Raw genomic sequence first — 16,391 nt, 5'->3', positions numbered from 1 at the left:
CACACTTTGTGGGGTTGAGCTTGCAATTGTAGCCTTTTCTCCTTCCAATAAGCCTTTTCTTTTGACCACTCTCATGTTGACTCCATATCATTGACCCGTTTTTTGAGTACTCAACAAATAAGAAAGAAGGGAGCTTCTAGCCAACAAGGTCTAGCTTACTGGAAATAGTCTTCACTTGCAAACCAGTGACCTCATGTTTGAATCCCATGACACCATGACAGTGTGTGTGTGTGAGAAGAATCCCTCTCCTCCTTTTATATTAACAAACAAAAAAGGGAGCTTTTATAATGAGGGGACTATATTGAGAGGTTTAAAACCGGCCGTCTAATAAGCCCTCCTTATAATCTCTAATTAGGCCATCGTTAACCCATCAGGCCAAACCCAAAAAATCCCAAATTTTAACCCAATTCCTCTCTCAACCCAAGAAAAGTAAGGGGCTAAAATTTGGGGAAACCCAAACTTGGGGCCAAATACTAGTCCAGCTATTGCCTAAACTAGACTTTTTTTTGGTGGACCCCACACAACCATGATGTAGGCCATTGTGCAAGGAAGAAACAACGGGGCAAACATTGCTGATGCTGCAGAAGCTGTCACGAATGGTGTCACAAGCTGGTTCGCATAACTTTTTTTTTTTATAAATATTTTAATTTTTGTTATTATTATTCCAATAGTAAACCAAATCAACTATCCATATTAAATCAAAACTATTTTAACGGTAAAAAAAAGAATATCAAACGGCTGAAATTTAAATCCAACAGTTAAAATAATATTTTAAATTAATCTAAATCATATCCAACCCGAAACTCACTGCAAACTCTATAAATACCCACCTGTTTCTCAAATAAAATTATATTTATGGAATTTCAATTTTTTGTAGGTCAAATTGTTCAAAAGATTAAATTATGAAGTTATTTAAAAAGAATAAATGAAGAAAAGTTATCCATGAAAAAAAAAATAAACCTAAGCCATTATTAAGTAATTTAATAAAGTTGCATACTTAAAATTTGAGTTGGGTTGGGAGAAAAATTGGTTTGAGTCCAGACAAATCCCAAATAGTTACTATTTGGAAGATAAAAATTTGAATTTATGGCTAAATGTGTTAGAGAAGGCCTTATAGTGGTGGGGCGGTGCCTCACACAAAAAGTAAACCCATCCGATAAAAAATAAAATGCAAATTTATAAATAAACCTAATCCTAAACATGTATTTATAAAAAAACCCAAACACTATTTAAACATAGAAACACACCCAAAATCAACCCCAAAGTCAACTTTTTGGGTGTGTTTATAAATGGAGTTTTGAGTGTATGTATGATGGGTTTTAGGTGTGTTTATATGTTTAAATAGTGTTTGGATTTTTTTATAATTTCAACCCCCATTTTTGGTGTTTTAGTGAAACTCCCAAAATAAAAAGAGAAAAGAAAAGAAGCCCAATCTCTATCGGACCCAGAAAAGCCCAATACGGATTCACCAGCAATACCTAATAAGACTTCACGTCAACGCGTTTTCTATAAGTAGCCCACACTCGGACGGCTTCGGGTTTAACCGTCTCCAGCATGCTTCGCGCCTCTCGCAGTCTTTCTTGTCACCCTGTTCCCTCTCTGTTTCTCTGTTGCTTACTCTGTTTTCTGTGTCAAACGAAACCATTTGTTTCTCATAGTCATAGCAGGGACCCCATACCAAAACACGCACCTTGTTAGTGTGGTATTTAAAGATGCCTTCTTCAAAGGGAAAAAAGTATTCAAAGACCCAATCAAAGTTGTCGAATTCTAACAAGTTTTCTTCACCTGGGTCACTTGATTTCGAAGCTACTGAAGAGAGTTTTGCAGGCTCTCTTGAACTAGCTTCGGTTAAATTCCCATGTCTGATTGGGAACTCTGCTTTCATTGGCCGAGTCACTGATGTTCAGGACGACCCCAAAAGCCGTAAAATTTGGCTTTCAGAGCCTTCCATGGTTGCCTCTTCCTTCACTCCTGGATCCATTGTATCGGTAAGTTTCCACTTTTTTCATGTTCTCTTCGTAAAAAAGAAAAAATTCGAAGTTAGTTTCTTTTGTTGTTGTTGGTTTAACAGTGTCATGTTTTCTTAGGTGTCTCTTCCGTGTTTGAAGAGTAGATTGTCAGATGGATTTCCTCTTAGCTCACTAGCAGATGAATGTGCTAGACGTTTTGGTGTTGATTCTTGTGGGCAGTTAACCGATGAGGCAGGGAACTACTTTGCTCTGGCAACGATTTTTCCTTCTTCTAAGGTTTGAATGGCAACTGGGTTACTTTTTTTTATCCCTTTATTTGATATGGCAATTGTGACAAATGGTTTTTCTAAGAACAACCCAAAAAAAAAAAAAGGCTCAGCAGAAGAATTACTATGCAGTAAAACTTACAACATATGGCATTAGTGTGCGTCTAAACTCTAAACAGTAAATACCCTTTCTCCAGTACTGGGTGATACTAATCTCCCAAAGGATGTTCCATATATGAACTTGTTTTTGTAAAAGGATGTTCCATATGTCAAGTTGTTTGTTGATTAAAAATAAATACGTTTTTTTGCTGCCTTTGGGAGTTTGGAGTCTGGAATTGTAATGGTTGATTCATTGGAGTAAATTATTGTGTCACAACAATTGGGGTCTGCATTTTTACCCTAGAACCTTTTCTTTACTTTTACTGATGCCTTCATCTCAGGTTACAAAGAACGGAGTGCTATTGTCTTCAAATATTTCAAATACAATGGGTTGTCCTCCATCAGGCAGGGTCATATTCATCCACTCTGTACAAAATCATTCCCAAGCTGGTCTTTTGTGTGATACGAAAGAAGCACGTAGCACTAAAGTTGATTGCCTCTCGGTATACGACTGCAAGGAGTTAGTTTTGCATGTGCTTCATTCTAACAATAGATTGATTATGAACAATACCTGTGCCAATTTTTCTTCTGAAAAATCTTGCTATCATTCTGAAAATGGAATGCTTGCATCCCCAAAGACACCATTGAATCAATCAAAGCTAAGTGTTTCTGATACCAGTCCAGTAACTTCACCACGACGTGGGGAGTCAGTAGGAAATGTAACCATTCCCAATGAGTCATGTGTTGATTCTTTTGATATTGAAGAGGTTTTATGGGATGACAGTACAAAAAGACTTCTGCAGACATGTGCTACAACATGGTTGTATTCTCGCTGTCTACTTATTGGAAATTTTGTGACCATCCCAATGCTTTCACAGCTTTGTTTACTCCGAGTGATTGGTGCTAAAACTTTGTCAAAGAATAATGCTAATCATGATTTGCTAAATGAGGCTTCTGAACTAGTGGGCGGTGAAAATGATGCTTTTCTAGTGAAGCGAGAAACGAAAGTATGTTTGCATTTGCCATCAAACCCAGCCAATAATCTATCTACAGGAGATAACATTTCAAGATTGGGCGGTCTTTCTAAAGAATATGCAGATTTGATGGAAATCATAATTTCATCCGCTACGGACTCTTTGTCAAGGTACGTCATATGAAACATTATTGTTTCTTAAGAATGTACCCGAAATTTGCATGTGATTCAATCTAAATTACCAAATAATAAGGCATCGTCTGATTTGTATATAGGAAATACAGCCTATCTTTGGAAAATATAACAAATGTAATTCTTGTCTTACAGGATTATACCATTTAACTTGTTCACTTGGTGGTGGAAACATATGGTTTTGATGTGTTCATAAGTTATGGTCGTTCTTTATTACATTAATTCATGCATATCTTTTTTAAATATGGTTCTGGACCTATAAGGGGAGTGGTTCTTCATGGTCCGCCTGGTACTGGAAAGACTTCTTTGGCTCGATTATGTGCCCGTGATTCTGGCATCAAATTCTTCTCTGTCAATGTACCTGAAAGTGAGCAAGATTTGATTGAAGTTTTCGACTCAGCTAGACAAGCTGCACCTTCTGTGGTTAGGTTTCCTCTCTATTTCAATTTTCTAGCCTTTTATTGGAAGGGTTCATTTTCTGGTTAGAACTTAGATGCATGTGGTGGTAAAGGCAAATATACAATTATGTACTTTCATTCCACAGGCAAAACTGTGTTAATCCTTTTCATGTGCACTATTGATACTGGCCCAGGCCTTTAGTCATTGTGAACCCTGATGTGATCTCTAGCTCATTAAATGTCTCAAATAATTATGGCACAGGTTTTCCCTGGAATTTTTGAAAATTATCAGAGTTTACAGAAAGCTTGAAATTAAGATTGTTAATCCATTGTGTAAAGTGCAAATTCTAGAGACAATACTAGGGAATCGACTACGCTGAAAATTGCATGAACTTGGGGTCCTTTTTTGTGAGATGTAGTGAAGACTACCCTGATTAATTTTGTATATCAAAACCTAACACCAACTTACATACTCTCTACGTGCAAAATTGCCTAATAAAACTGAATCAAATCCCGCCTTATGCTTCGAAAATGTAACGAAATACTGGAAAAGGTGCTCTCCTATACGAAAGACCTTATAGCTGTATCATTTTATAAGAGTGAATATATATTTTGTGGAACGTTGTTTAATTAATTTGATTATATTACCCAGCTTTTGCCGTTGAGAGACTAGTTGATTCAGTATCACATATCTTCACTTCGTTTTCTCTAATGGATTGTGTCCACAGGTATTCATTGATGAGATTGATGCTATTGCAACTGCAAGGAAAGAGGGTGGTGAAGAGCTATCTGAAAGAATAGTTATTTCACTGATGACATTGATGGATGGGATTAGTAGAACTGGAGGAGTTGTTGTAATTGCTGCTGCCAACACCCTTGATAGCATTGATCCTGCACTCAGACGATCTGGAAGATTTGACAGGGAAATTGAAATAGGTAATATGAAGTTTTTCGTAGTGCTGATATTTTGTAATATCCAAAAAAGTGTACCAAGTAATATCCTTGTGTTTCCAAATGTACTTGAATAAAGATTATTCTGTTACACTATCAATTTATTTATACTGGTATGCAGAGCATGTTTTCTTTTTTCAGATATTTGTCAATAATATCTTTATTTTGAAAATTGACATTCAGGTGTGCCATCTCCCAACCAACGTTTGGAGATACTTCATGATCTTTTCGGTGCCATGGAGCACTCTCTTTCAGATGAGCAAGTCCAAGATCTTGCTAATGTTACATATGGTTTCGTAGGAGCTGATCTAGCTGCCCTTTGTACCGGGGCAGCCTTCAATTGTGTTGAGCGTCATTTCAAATCTAAATACTCTCATGATGATTTGCACCAAGCATATATTTCTCATGCAGGTATTTCTAATCGTCTAATACTACCTGTTTGCTCAAAAGATACAACACACGTATCAAGGGATTACTCAGATTCCACATCTTCATCTATCTCACATTTGGATTTTTCTTCAGAGATATCTGTGCATGTGAAGGGAACAAATGCAAATGATGATAATTTTCTGAATGGCATAGAAGAAGAATGTGTCTTAAAAGTGGCTTTTGAAGATTTTGAAAAGGCCAGGATGAGAGTGGGGCCCAGTGACATGCGAGAGGTAGGGTCAATACTTCCATGTTTACAAGCAGTCATTTTTGTTAGTCTATGTTGTGTACCAAAGTTTCAGTATCCCTAAACTAGTTTAATTAAAGTTTAGGTTCCACTTTCTCTTTATGGGCTCATCATACAATGGACAAGCAGAGTCCAAATCGCCAGCTATTTGAATCCAACTGCTCTTATAGAACTACAAGACAGTAGGAGTTATTTATTTTTTCTCTCATTGGATTGAAAGTTCGAAGAGAGTACTTTTCTGAGTTCAAAATGTGAACTTTTCAGTGGTTTGATTATTTAATCATATAATGCGCCAGTTTTGGACTAACCATTTAATAATGATACCAGTGGCCACTGGTATCATAAATTATGTTGCCCTTTAGACTGTCACTTGGTAGGAAACTTTTCTATCATAAATTATATTGGTGGAATGTTCTCACTGATAAAAGTACCCTGACTCTTAATTTGTTGCTTTAAACTTCTAGGTAAAACTTGAGATTCCGAAGGTTAATTGGGAAGATGTTGGTGGTCAAAGGGAGGTCAAAAATCAGTTAAAGAAAGCTGTAATATGGCCTCAAAAACACCAGAAGGTATTAAAGCGGTTAGGGCTTGAGCCCCCAACAGGGGTTCTGATGTTTGGTCCTCCTGGATGCAGCAAAACCCTCATGGCTCGTGCTGTAGCTTCTGAAGCACGGCTGAATTTCCTTGCTGTGAAGGGTCCAGAACTTTTTAGCAAATGGGTTGGTGACTCTGAGAAGGCTGTGAAATCCCTGTTTGCAAAGGCAAGGGCTAATGCCCCAGCAATCATATTCTTTGATGAAATTGACGGTCTTGCTGCTATTCGTGGGAACGAAAGTGATTCAGTTTCAGATAGGGTTATTTCTCAGCTGCTTGTTGAATTAGATGGTTAGTAACAGTTCTAATCCACAGTAGGTTCTATATTAGCCAGGATGCTCACTTAAAGCAATCATTATTTTTGCTATTGTATCTTTGACTTGATCAATACTGTTAAAATTAGGTTTGCATGAAAGAGCTGATGTCACTGTTATTGCTGCTACAAATAGGCTGGACAAGATCGATAGCGCCCTTCTAAGACCTGGTGCTACATCTATCTCTCTCTCTCTCTCTCTCTCTCTCTCTCACACACACACACACATTTTCTGTACTCACCTTCACATTCACCCGTCTCATGAAAAACAACCGTTTCCCGTAACATGTTAAACACAAGGTGGTTGAGTTTTCTACAAGCATCTTTCTATACCTCCACAAACTTGTCAAACATTCCTAAGAAAATATTCTTTTGAAAAGGACGCCTTGGCAGGCAGCTATATGTGGGACCCCCAAATGAGCCAGATCGGGAAGAGATATTTCATATTCATCTACGCAAGATTCCGTGCAGTTCTGATGTCAACATATATGACCTTGCTTGTCTGTCAGAAGGCTGCACTGGCGCTGATATATCGTTCATCTGCCGACAAGCAGCCCTTGCAGCTTTAGAGGTTTGACGGTTCCTAATTTTGTTGCATGAGTGTTTCTTTTCTGAATATAATTAAATCATGATTATTTCTTCTATCAGGAGAACCTTGACGCCTCAGAGTCAGAAGTAAAGATGCAACATTTCAAGACTGCAATTAAACAAGTGAAACCAAAAGAAATTCAGCATTATCAAGAGCTATCAGAAAATTTTCAGGGACGTACTGTTGCTTCTTGAGCAAAAATAACTAAGCCTTTCCTCTCTGGCTTACTCCATATTTTTGTAACTCTGCTTGTTATCTTGGTGGATATGCTGTAAGTCAACATACTCTAGAACCTGTTAGCGTTTTACTGAGTACACTTAAGCGCAACCCTGTTAAAGTTCTTTTTGAATTTTTAATCAGCCTGCAATAGGGCTATTTTTGTTGGATGCTTTTGAAGTATTGTGTGATTCTCGATCCCACTAATTGGTTCTGTATACTGTGGAAATGATCTATTTTCAAATTTACCTTTTGTATTGTGAGCTCTGTAACAAGATAAAAATTCCAGCAATGACGACTGAGGTCCTTGGGGAATAAAATCACTCAATCGTATCTGATACTTAGATTGACATTGTACAATACATCATGATAGAATGGATTAGTACTACTGATACAGCAGTAGGTAGTTAGATTGACAGGCCTGTCCGGAAGTTGATTCAAACAAGAATTGAAGTTTAGCTTTTCGAGTAATTTGTTCTAGGTTGTTTAGCCCTCATAGATCATTCTAATTTTTCGTAGTGAGTTGGGCAATACTGAAACTGTAATTTTTCATAGCCTTCATAGATCATTCTATGGCTGCATCTGTTTGTGTATAAAAACACATGTAGCTCCATCACCATGACATCAGTTGACAAAGAGATTCTCCAAAAAATGAAAAATAAAAAGATGAGTGCATAAAAACACAGAAATTTTGAAGTGTGACTACTTTGTATTTCAATCACATGCACAGTATTGGCAAAAGGGTCATCCAACTTTGTTTTCCCAAACGAACGTGCATGTTTGCTTATGTACCTTCCTAGCTTTCCGCTAATAGTGGGCAAAACTATTTCATCGCAATCATATGAGGCTTCTTTTGTAGCTTTCTGTTATTTACACACTAAAGAGAAAAAAGATAATAATAACAAAACCGAACCAAGCAAAAACATTAGTGTCATGATCATGAAACACATTTAGATATACGCGAATCATCAAAATCTATGTCGACCTCAACTCACAATACTTGCCCTAGTTATGGAGGGACGGTTGTGGGCCGAAATGTAAACTCAGACTTCAGACGCCCTATATTTGAATTTTCACGAGTTCTGAAACACACAAAATTCAATTTATCTAATACATAAGCTGTGACATAGAAATAATGATTGCACATATCCGAGAGCTACCTCAACGTCTCAAACCTGATGAAGGAGAGTGGATAGTAGGGTTTTCTTGTTATTAAAAGAATAACCCTCTGTAGACGTGGAAATTTTAGTGAAATAAAAATTCACTAATTTACAGTCAAAATTCAAATTTGACTAGTTAAAGATAACTGGAAAATTCGTGGGTTCCACATAAATACATGTGGCACATGACTCATGCAGACAAAGGTGTGCATCAGAGATGGCACATGTTAGCATCTAAGATATTCATCAATCAAATGAAATCATTTGCCGAAAAGGAATAAATAATCCTTATTTGGTCATCTTCCTAAATCACGAGTTAATTTCCCTAAATGAAGGATTTTGACTTAATTAAGAGCTAAATTAAATCAATTAGCTCAAATTAAATCAAATCATAAACCAATCCCATAAATCAAGGGATTCAGATTTGGCACGCCCAGTGAGACCATCTCTACCTCTCATCTCTTTCTCCAATTCCAAAATCAATCAACACACCGAAAACGATGGCTTCCAAAAAGATTCAAACCGTTCCCGCGACGAGAGGCAAAAGCATGAGCGCCTCCTTCTCAAGCGGAGACTCTGCTGGGGTTGTCACCCGGAGCAAGGCCAAGGCGATATCCGCAACCCAACATGTCACTTCTATATCAACTCAAGCAAAGGCGAAAGATGTGAACCAAAGGCATGAACCGGTTATCAATTTGGCCTCCTTGGGGGCAAAGAAGAATACCTCCCGGGTGGATGAGAAAAACTCTCGGGACGAAAAAAGGAGTTTTTCGGGCTCGAAGAATTCAAGAGAACGTTCACTCTCGCCTGTTTTAGACGCTGACTCAAGCACAAGCTCATACCATGGATCCCCGTCTGGCGACCAACAAAAGAAGATTGCCATGAAACCCTCAGCATCCATAGGTGTGTCTTAATCTATGGCTATGCAGGTCATGGTGACAGGAGCGGAAAAACCGTTGGCCCATATGAGCGAAGTCACAAACCGACGAAGATGGTCGAAGAGAAATATGCACAGATTGCTTCTCTCATTAACAAGTGGGAGGCACATCAGGATAAGGAACCTGGTCAAGACGTGCATAAGAAAGAACCACAGTATGAAGCTAAATCTAGCGAGAAAGGATTGGATCATGAAACAGAGTCAGGTGATAAGTTGCACGGAAAAGCGACACCGCCTCGATGGGTTCTATATCGATCCAACAACTTCAGGACATGATCGCAAATACCATCAGGGCTTAATATGGTGGGCCTTCTCAAGATACATTTATCTATTCCAAGCCTTACACCAAAAGGTTAGACAACCTTTGAATGGCAATGGGTTATCAACCTCCAAAGTTCATGCAGTTTGATGGAAAAGGTAACCCTAAATAACGTATTGCTCACTTCATCGAGATGTGCAACAATGCTGGCACTAATGACGATTATCTCGTGAAGCAATTTGTCCGCTCACTTCGAGGCACTGAATTCAACTGGTACACTGACTTGGAACTCGAGTCAATTGACAGCTGGGAACAAATGGAGAAAGAATTCCTCAATCGCTTATATAGCACTCATCGCTCAGTTAGCATGCTAAAGCTCACTAGCACAAAGCAACGAAAAGACGAACCTGTTGTTGACTACATCAATCGTTGGCTTTCATTAAGCCTTGATTGCAAAGATCGAGTCTCAAAGTTATCGGCAGTAAAGATGTGCATTCAAGGTATGCATTAGGGTCTGCTCTACATTCTTCAAGGGATCAAACCCCGTAGCTTTGAAGAATTTACTACTCGTGCGCATGACATAGAACTAAGCATAGCTAGTCACGATGAAAGAAAGGAAATGGTGAGTGATCATCGAAATAACAAGTCGTCGAGAAATGGGGCAGACTCTTTGAAGACACATCTTGGAGTCAATGACGATCAATGCCACTCTTAATAAAGGTTTCCACTCGAGGCAAGAAAGATGCAAGGAGACTGTATTGTGACTTTGGATGCTATATTAAAGCTTTCATCGGTTGAGTGAGAACTGTATTGTGACTTTGGATGGCAAGGAGACGTAATCAATGTGACAGAGCAGCAAAATATATTTGAAAGTTGTTGGTTTCATTTTAATATGAATTCAACCCAAGATTTCTCTCAATTTGTTAAACCCTAATAGCACACTATACTCTAACTCGTTGAGTTTAGGGTTTAGTAAAAAGACTGAAGGTGCTTCCTAAAAAAACAAAAATAAAAAAACTGCACTTAACAGAAAAAAGAAAAAAAAAGTATTTAACCCAAATAAATTTGGGCATGTTTATGTATTAGTAATGGAGAAAGTAAGGAATCAGAGAATTTAGGGATCGGGGAACTACTGAATCGGTATGGGAAGAATCATTCTCATTAAGCTATTTACTAAACATACGGAATTAGCAAAGGAATGGGGTTGATTCACATTGTTATTGTTTAATAACTTTCATGAATCAGAATCCAAATTAATTTGATTACTAAAATGCCCTGCACATTTTCACAACACATATATAATTCTCAAATTGGCTAAGGAGACCAAACTAATCCTGTAGCAAACAAGTAAGGCGGTGTAAACATGAGGAATCAATATGCTGAACAAGATAAACAACAAGAGCCCAGTTCAATTATAATGTTAATAACACCTTTGTCCAGAGCCAATTTCAAACGTAAAAATAAACTCCAATAAATATATATATTTCACCTACATAACTAGTAAACAATCAAATAATAATAGCCTCTGCATAATCTTCATACGATTAAATACATGGAACTTCTTGGAACTGAGTTTTTATTTTTTTTAGGGTTGGAATTATTAAGAGAAAATAGGAATGGGAAGCGTATCGACTACTCCCCCTTAGTTGATCTGATACTTGGTTTTGAGGGGATGTGATTACGGATTTTGAGGTGGGGTCCACTTATTTTTTTATTCCTGATTGCAAGTAAAAGCAGGGGAAGTCAGAAATGGAAATCATTACATTTCCTCCCATACCCATTACTGATACGTAAACATGCCCTTAAAGGGAAAGGAAACTCCTTGCCACCGTCTTTAATGATTGCATTTGGTTTGTTCTGCACTTTGTGCATAAGAAGTCCTTCCGCACTTATCATGTTCTGCAGTTGATGTCGAAGAATATGAATCAACCTGGATTCTGGATAATCTTAGATGTACAATTCCAGTCTGGAAATGGCGATTGCACACAAATGGGGCATCCATCTCTTCGTCCAGAGCGAAACATCCAGCTTCCTTGCATATCAGCTTCAGGTCGGCTCCTGTGAAGTGCTCAGTATCTTTTGCTATTTGTTTGAGATCAACATCATCTGCTACACTCATCTTACGTGTTAGTACCTGAAGTATCTCGTATCGACCTTCTAAATCTGGTGCTGGTACAAAGAGCGCCTACAAAGTTCATAAAAATAACAGAGTTAACTGATCTCTTTGACACCACCCAAGTTTTGTTTTCTATAGAGTTTTGAACATCGCACCTCGACAACCAGACCATGATAAACGACCCCACCACAACCAGAACAAAAGGGAAAAGGTTGGAAAAAAATAAGTGACAAAAACTTCTTACCAAATCAAAGCGCCCTGGGCGAAGTAATGCAGGATCCACTGCAGAAGGACGATTTGTAGCAGCCAAAACAAAGACTCCCTGAAAACCGAAGGAGAGTACAAAAGGCACAGGAAAATGAGAGTTAATGCAGTATGGATACCACTCACAAATTAATCTTAAAATTATTGCACAAGTAAGAGAATTTAATGGGATGTAGTGCGTACCTTGGCCTCTACTAAACCATCCATTTCAGTCAGCAAAGTAGACAGAATCCTTTCTCCAACGGTACTGTTGTTGCTTGAACTGTCACCTCTGCCCATTTAAGTCAAGCGAAAAAGTTGGGACTTGCATGTAAGTAGGAGTTCATCAAGGATATTCTCATTGGATTAAATGTACTTGCTCCAATACACAAAATAACAAATCATCAATGTGCAGAGATTAATCCCATAACTGCAACATATTAAGTTACTAACCTTTTATTACCAACAACATCCACCTCATCAAAGAATATTATGCTTGGTGATGCAAGGCGAGCAATCCGAAAGGTATTGCGCAGTAAGGCTTCACCCTCTCCAACATACTTTGAAAACAAATCTGCACAACTGATTCAAAGTTTATGAAATTCAGGCATGGGCATCTCTTCTACTTTGTGAAATAGACTAATTATAATTGTAAAACTTCCAATGTACTTTAGGCTTAAATAGACTGATTCAAAGAAGTTCGAACCTCAAAGAAAAAAAAGAAGCTTGGGTAGCATGAGCAGCAGCTTTAACAAGGGTGGTTTTTGAGCATCCTGGAGGACCATAGAGAAGAATTCCACGCATGGGTGATATTCCCATCCTTGTATACTGTGTAGCATATTTAAGAGGCCACTCAAGGGCTTGCTTGAGCGTTTTCTGTCAATGAGAAGGTGAAGTATAATTAGTAATGTCTGTGATACTTGAAACTAAGATAAACACGAAAATTTACACACCTTCACAGCTTTTATTCCTCCTATATCTTCCCACTTCAATTCGGGGATTTTCACTGTAACTCCTCTTGTTATACTTCGATTAACCTCAGATCTTGCATGCATCAAGTCTTCTGTTGTTACGCTAAACAGACCAGCATCTTCATTTGCATCTGAGTTCCTTTTCTTTGCAAAGTGATTAGCCTCATGACATAAATTTTTAAGGTCAGCCCCAACATATCCATTGCAAGATGCAGCTAAGGCTTGTAGATTAACATTGGAATCCAAAGGAAGCTTCCTTGTGTATAGCTGAGCAATCAAAAACATAGTTTTAAGCATGCCTTACGGTCAGATCTTTTGAATTTCTATTAAACTTGGTGGAAAAAAAAAATTGATGTTTAAAAGAAAAATGGGTATCAAATTGATCGAGATGAGAATTGATGAACATTACCAACAACAACAAAAAAAAAATAGTAAACCCAGTTTCTAGCTTGCAAAATTTTGAAAGCATCACTCTCACCTTGAGAATTTGAAAGCGTTCTTCATCTGTAGGTATAGTAACTTCAATTTCAAAATCAAGACGCCCATGCCTTCTGAGTGCTGGATGAATTGATTCAACTCTTTGTATGCAGGAACCAGATAATTAATCTGATTAGAATATAATATGAAATAATATACAAGAACTAAACGAATGGTCTTAAGTAACAAAACATACATATGTTCCCAATAGAACATTAATAACGATGAGAAAGACATGAGTTCTTCTGGAAATATACAAACTGACAATGAGATGAATAAAAAAGCATAAAATTTTCGGAGGACAGAGTATCAGAAAGTTCAAAACCTTGACGAAATAACAAACCACAGAGATCACATCATAAATTCTAGGAGAAAAAAACCTGTTAGTGGATGCAACAAAAACAACTTGTGATACAGAAGCTGAGGATGTGTTGGAGTCCATCAGCGTAAAGAGTTGAGATGCTAGGCGATCTTTCGCACTTCTGCAATTGAAACATAACTTAAACATATTAACTAGGCATGCCCAAAGATTTGAAAATAAAGCATGGATACGGATACGGCGATATAATACAAAACGACATGAAGATACAAAAATCTCTAAATAGGATACGAGATGTACTACAATTAAAAATTTATATTAAAATTTTAATGTATAGTTATAAAAATATATATCATATAGAACATATTATAAATAACATAAAAATAAGATGCAGATACAGTTGGAGAAGAAGAAGTGTTGGAGTTGGAGTCGTTTTTCATCGTGCAAACTCTTCGAATTCTTCAAACAGAAATTAAAGCTTATCTCCTCTTTATTTTCCCTCTTAAAACCTCTGAAACGTATCCGACGTCCGTGGATCAAGGACCGTATCTGTTGACTCCGATACATATATGACGTGTATCAGAGTATCAGAGAGTATCCTATACGGGTAGGGACCTAAATCGGAGTACCCATGTGCTTCATGAAGTGCAAACAAGTAGTTTTCTTTATTAATTTTTTTATTTTTATTTTGATGGTGTAAACTTATAAAGTCAAAGGATCGGATTGTTAGAGTAGGGATACATTAGGGTTTTCTGTAGCACTATTGGTTTTTACCTAGAATCACGGCGAGGACAGAGTACGTCTATTTCATCTATAAGGATGACTGGTGACGGCTTGCCTGGCAATGCATGCGATGAAGCCTCTGAGAAAGCCTCCTGTAAAAATTTCTTACTTCTTCCAGCATGCGCTTTGGGAACAAAATCTGAACTGCAGAGAAAATACCATAAAAAAAGTCAGAGGTTAATAAAAGAAGTCAAAACCATGAGAACATAATATGATCATAACTTATAATAAGTCTGTTTATACCACTTCTGACCGAGTCCCTTTGGCAAGGACAGAACAAATAAAATGGCTCCTAACCGAAGGGATCCCTAGTCTACCCAAGCTACTAGGACCTAAACCAATCATTGGTAGGGTGGAACGAAGGTATCATTTCATTTGTACCTAAAACAATACAGAGATTAAAGAATAACAGGGTACCTGATGACAGTTAAATGTGCACCACATTCCCGAACTACTGCTCGTACCAAGCTTGTCTAGCATGAGAAAAAAAAATTATATAAACACAAAATTAGTAACCAATGTTAAACTTACAACTTAAAAAAAAAAAAGTAAAGCAAGCCTTGAAATTCAATACCTTTCCAGTGCCTGGTGGACCGTAGAGAAGTAAACCTCGAGGCCACTGATTGAAAACCCAGAAACCCAGTTAATTAGGTATAAGAATAAAGGTAAGAGAAGAAAGGGAAAGTGTGTTTTCTTATATGTTACTTTGAGACCGAGCTTTGGGGCTTCATCCTGATAGAGAAGAGGGTAGATGATGAGTTTTCTGAGAGTTTGGAGAGCTTCAGCGTTGCCAGCTATGGCTTCTTCGGCTCTCCATTGCTGCTTGTCTTTGATATTGTTGGTGTTGGTGTTATTGCTGCTACAAAAGCTATGCCTTTCCATCTAGAGAGAGAGAGAGAGAGAGAAGAAGCTCCTGGTTGGGGTTGAGGATTTGGGTTAGGGTTTGAGAAGGTTAGGTTGAGGAGTATAAGTAGGGTTTTAGGATTTAGGGTTTAGGGTTTTTTGGGATATCACCAAGCCCAGAAATTTAATAGAAATAGAGAAGAGAGAAGGAAGAAAAATATAAAAGATACTTGGGCGTGACTAACTATAGAGTTTTCTTAATTTCTTCAATTTGTAACTACATGTTAGCATTTATATTGTATTGAGCTGAACTAATTCTTAAAACACTTTGAAAGTCATGCCGCTAATAATAGTCTTTATATCAAAAGAACAAAAAAAGTCTTATATCAGTAAAAGAGATTAAAAAAAAATGGAGATTCACTAAAATACCCAATAAGGGGTCCAAATTATAAAATAAAAAAATTTTATATGAAATGGACTTTAGAAACACACCCAAATCGTATTTTAAACATAACAAAGAGGCTTTTAACTTCTTATAAATTACAAAACTGCCATTGATTTTTTAAAACAAGCTCAACTCCAAAACCTCATAAAAAAAACCCAAAACACTCAATAGGGCATCAAAGTAATTTAATAATCAAAATTAAATTCAATAGGGCCAGCTATCATTTTTTGAGTTTGTTTATAGGAATTAAATGGTATAGGGTTCATCTATATCATTAGTGCTAAGAATGGGTATATAAGAGACTAATCATACAATCAACCAACATCTATGAGATTAGATTATGTTTGTTTGGTCTTAGCAGCTCTGGAGGTTTGATGGTTCCTAATTTTGTTGCATGAGTGTTTCTTTTCGAAATCTGATTAATTCATGATTATTTCTTCTATCAAAAGTAAAGATGTGCAACATTTCAAGACTGCAATTAAACAAGTGAAACCAACAGAAATTCGGCTTTATCAAGAGCTATCATGAATTGAAGTTGATTATTAAAACAAGAATTGAAGTTAAGCTTTTCGAGTTTTGTTAGGTCGTTAAGCCTTCATAG

At 37.3% G+C, this 16,391-nt stretch overlaps 2 protein-coding genes across 2 annotated transcripts; one reads left to right on the top strand and one right to left on the bottom strand.

Annotated features, from left to right (window-relative positions):
* Positions 1–1,581: 1,581 nt before the first annotated feature.
* Positions 1,582–7,407, top strand: LOC103327899 (calmodulin-interacting protein 111-like). Its single transcript, XM_089050703.1, has 11 exons — positions 1,582–1,988; positions 2,088–2,246; positions 2,677–3,479; positions 3,593–3,606; positions 3,757–3,923; positions 4,627–4,834; positions 5,033–5,511; positions 5,990–6,410; positions 6,523–6,603; positions 6,813–7,003; positions 7,081–7,407. Exons 1-11 carry the CDS (start codon positions 1,713–1,715, stop codon positions 7,213–7,215), a joined length of 2,934 nt encoding a protein of 977 aa, XP_088906829.1. The 5' UTR covers positions 1,582–1,712; the 3' UTR covers positions 7,216–7,407.
* A 3,649-nt stretch (positions 7,408–11,056) lies between these two features.
* LOC103327900 (cell division control protein 48 homolog B-like) lies at positions 11,057–15,509 on the bottom strand. The gene is made up of 12 exons (XM_089050733.1): positions 15,208–15,509; positions 15,077–15,121; positions 14,920–14,975; positions 14,494–14,646; positions 13,781–13,882; positions 13,402–13,501; positions 12,906–13,190; positions 12,659–12,828; positions 12,406–12,534; positions 12,157–12,244; positions 11,954–12,031; positions 11,057–11,778 (listed from the first exon to the last, which is right to left on the bottom strand). Exons 1-12 carry the CDS (start codon positions 15,382–15,384, stop codon positions 11,428–11,430), a joined length of 1,734 nt encoding a protein of 577 aa, XP_088906859.1. The 5' UTR covers positions 15,385–15,509; the 3' UTR covers positions 11,057–11,427.
* Positions 15,510–16,391: the final 882 nt, after the last annotated feature.

Source organism: Prunus mume, linkage group LG4, assembly GCF_029339155.1.
Source record: "Prunus mume cultivar Tortuosa linkage group LG4, ASM2933915v1, whole genome shotgun sequence".
Lineage (NCBI taxonomy): Eukaryota > Viridiplantae > Streptophyta > Magnoliopsida > Rosales > Rosaceae > Prunus > Prunus mume.
This window is presented reverse-complemented; position numbering and strand designations above follow the sequence as displayed.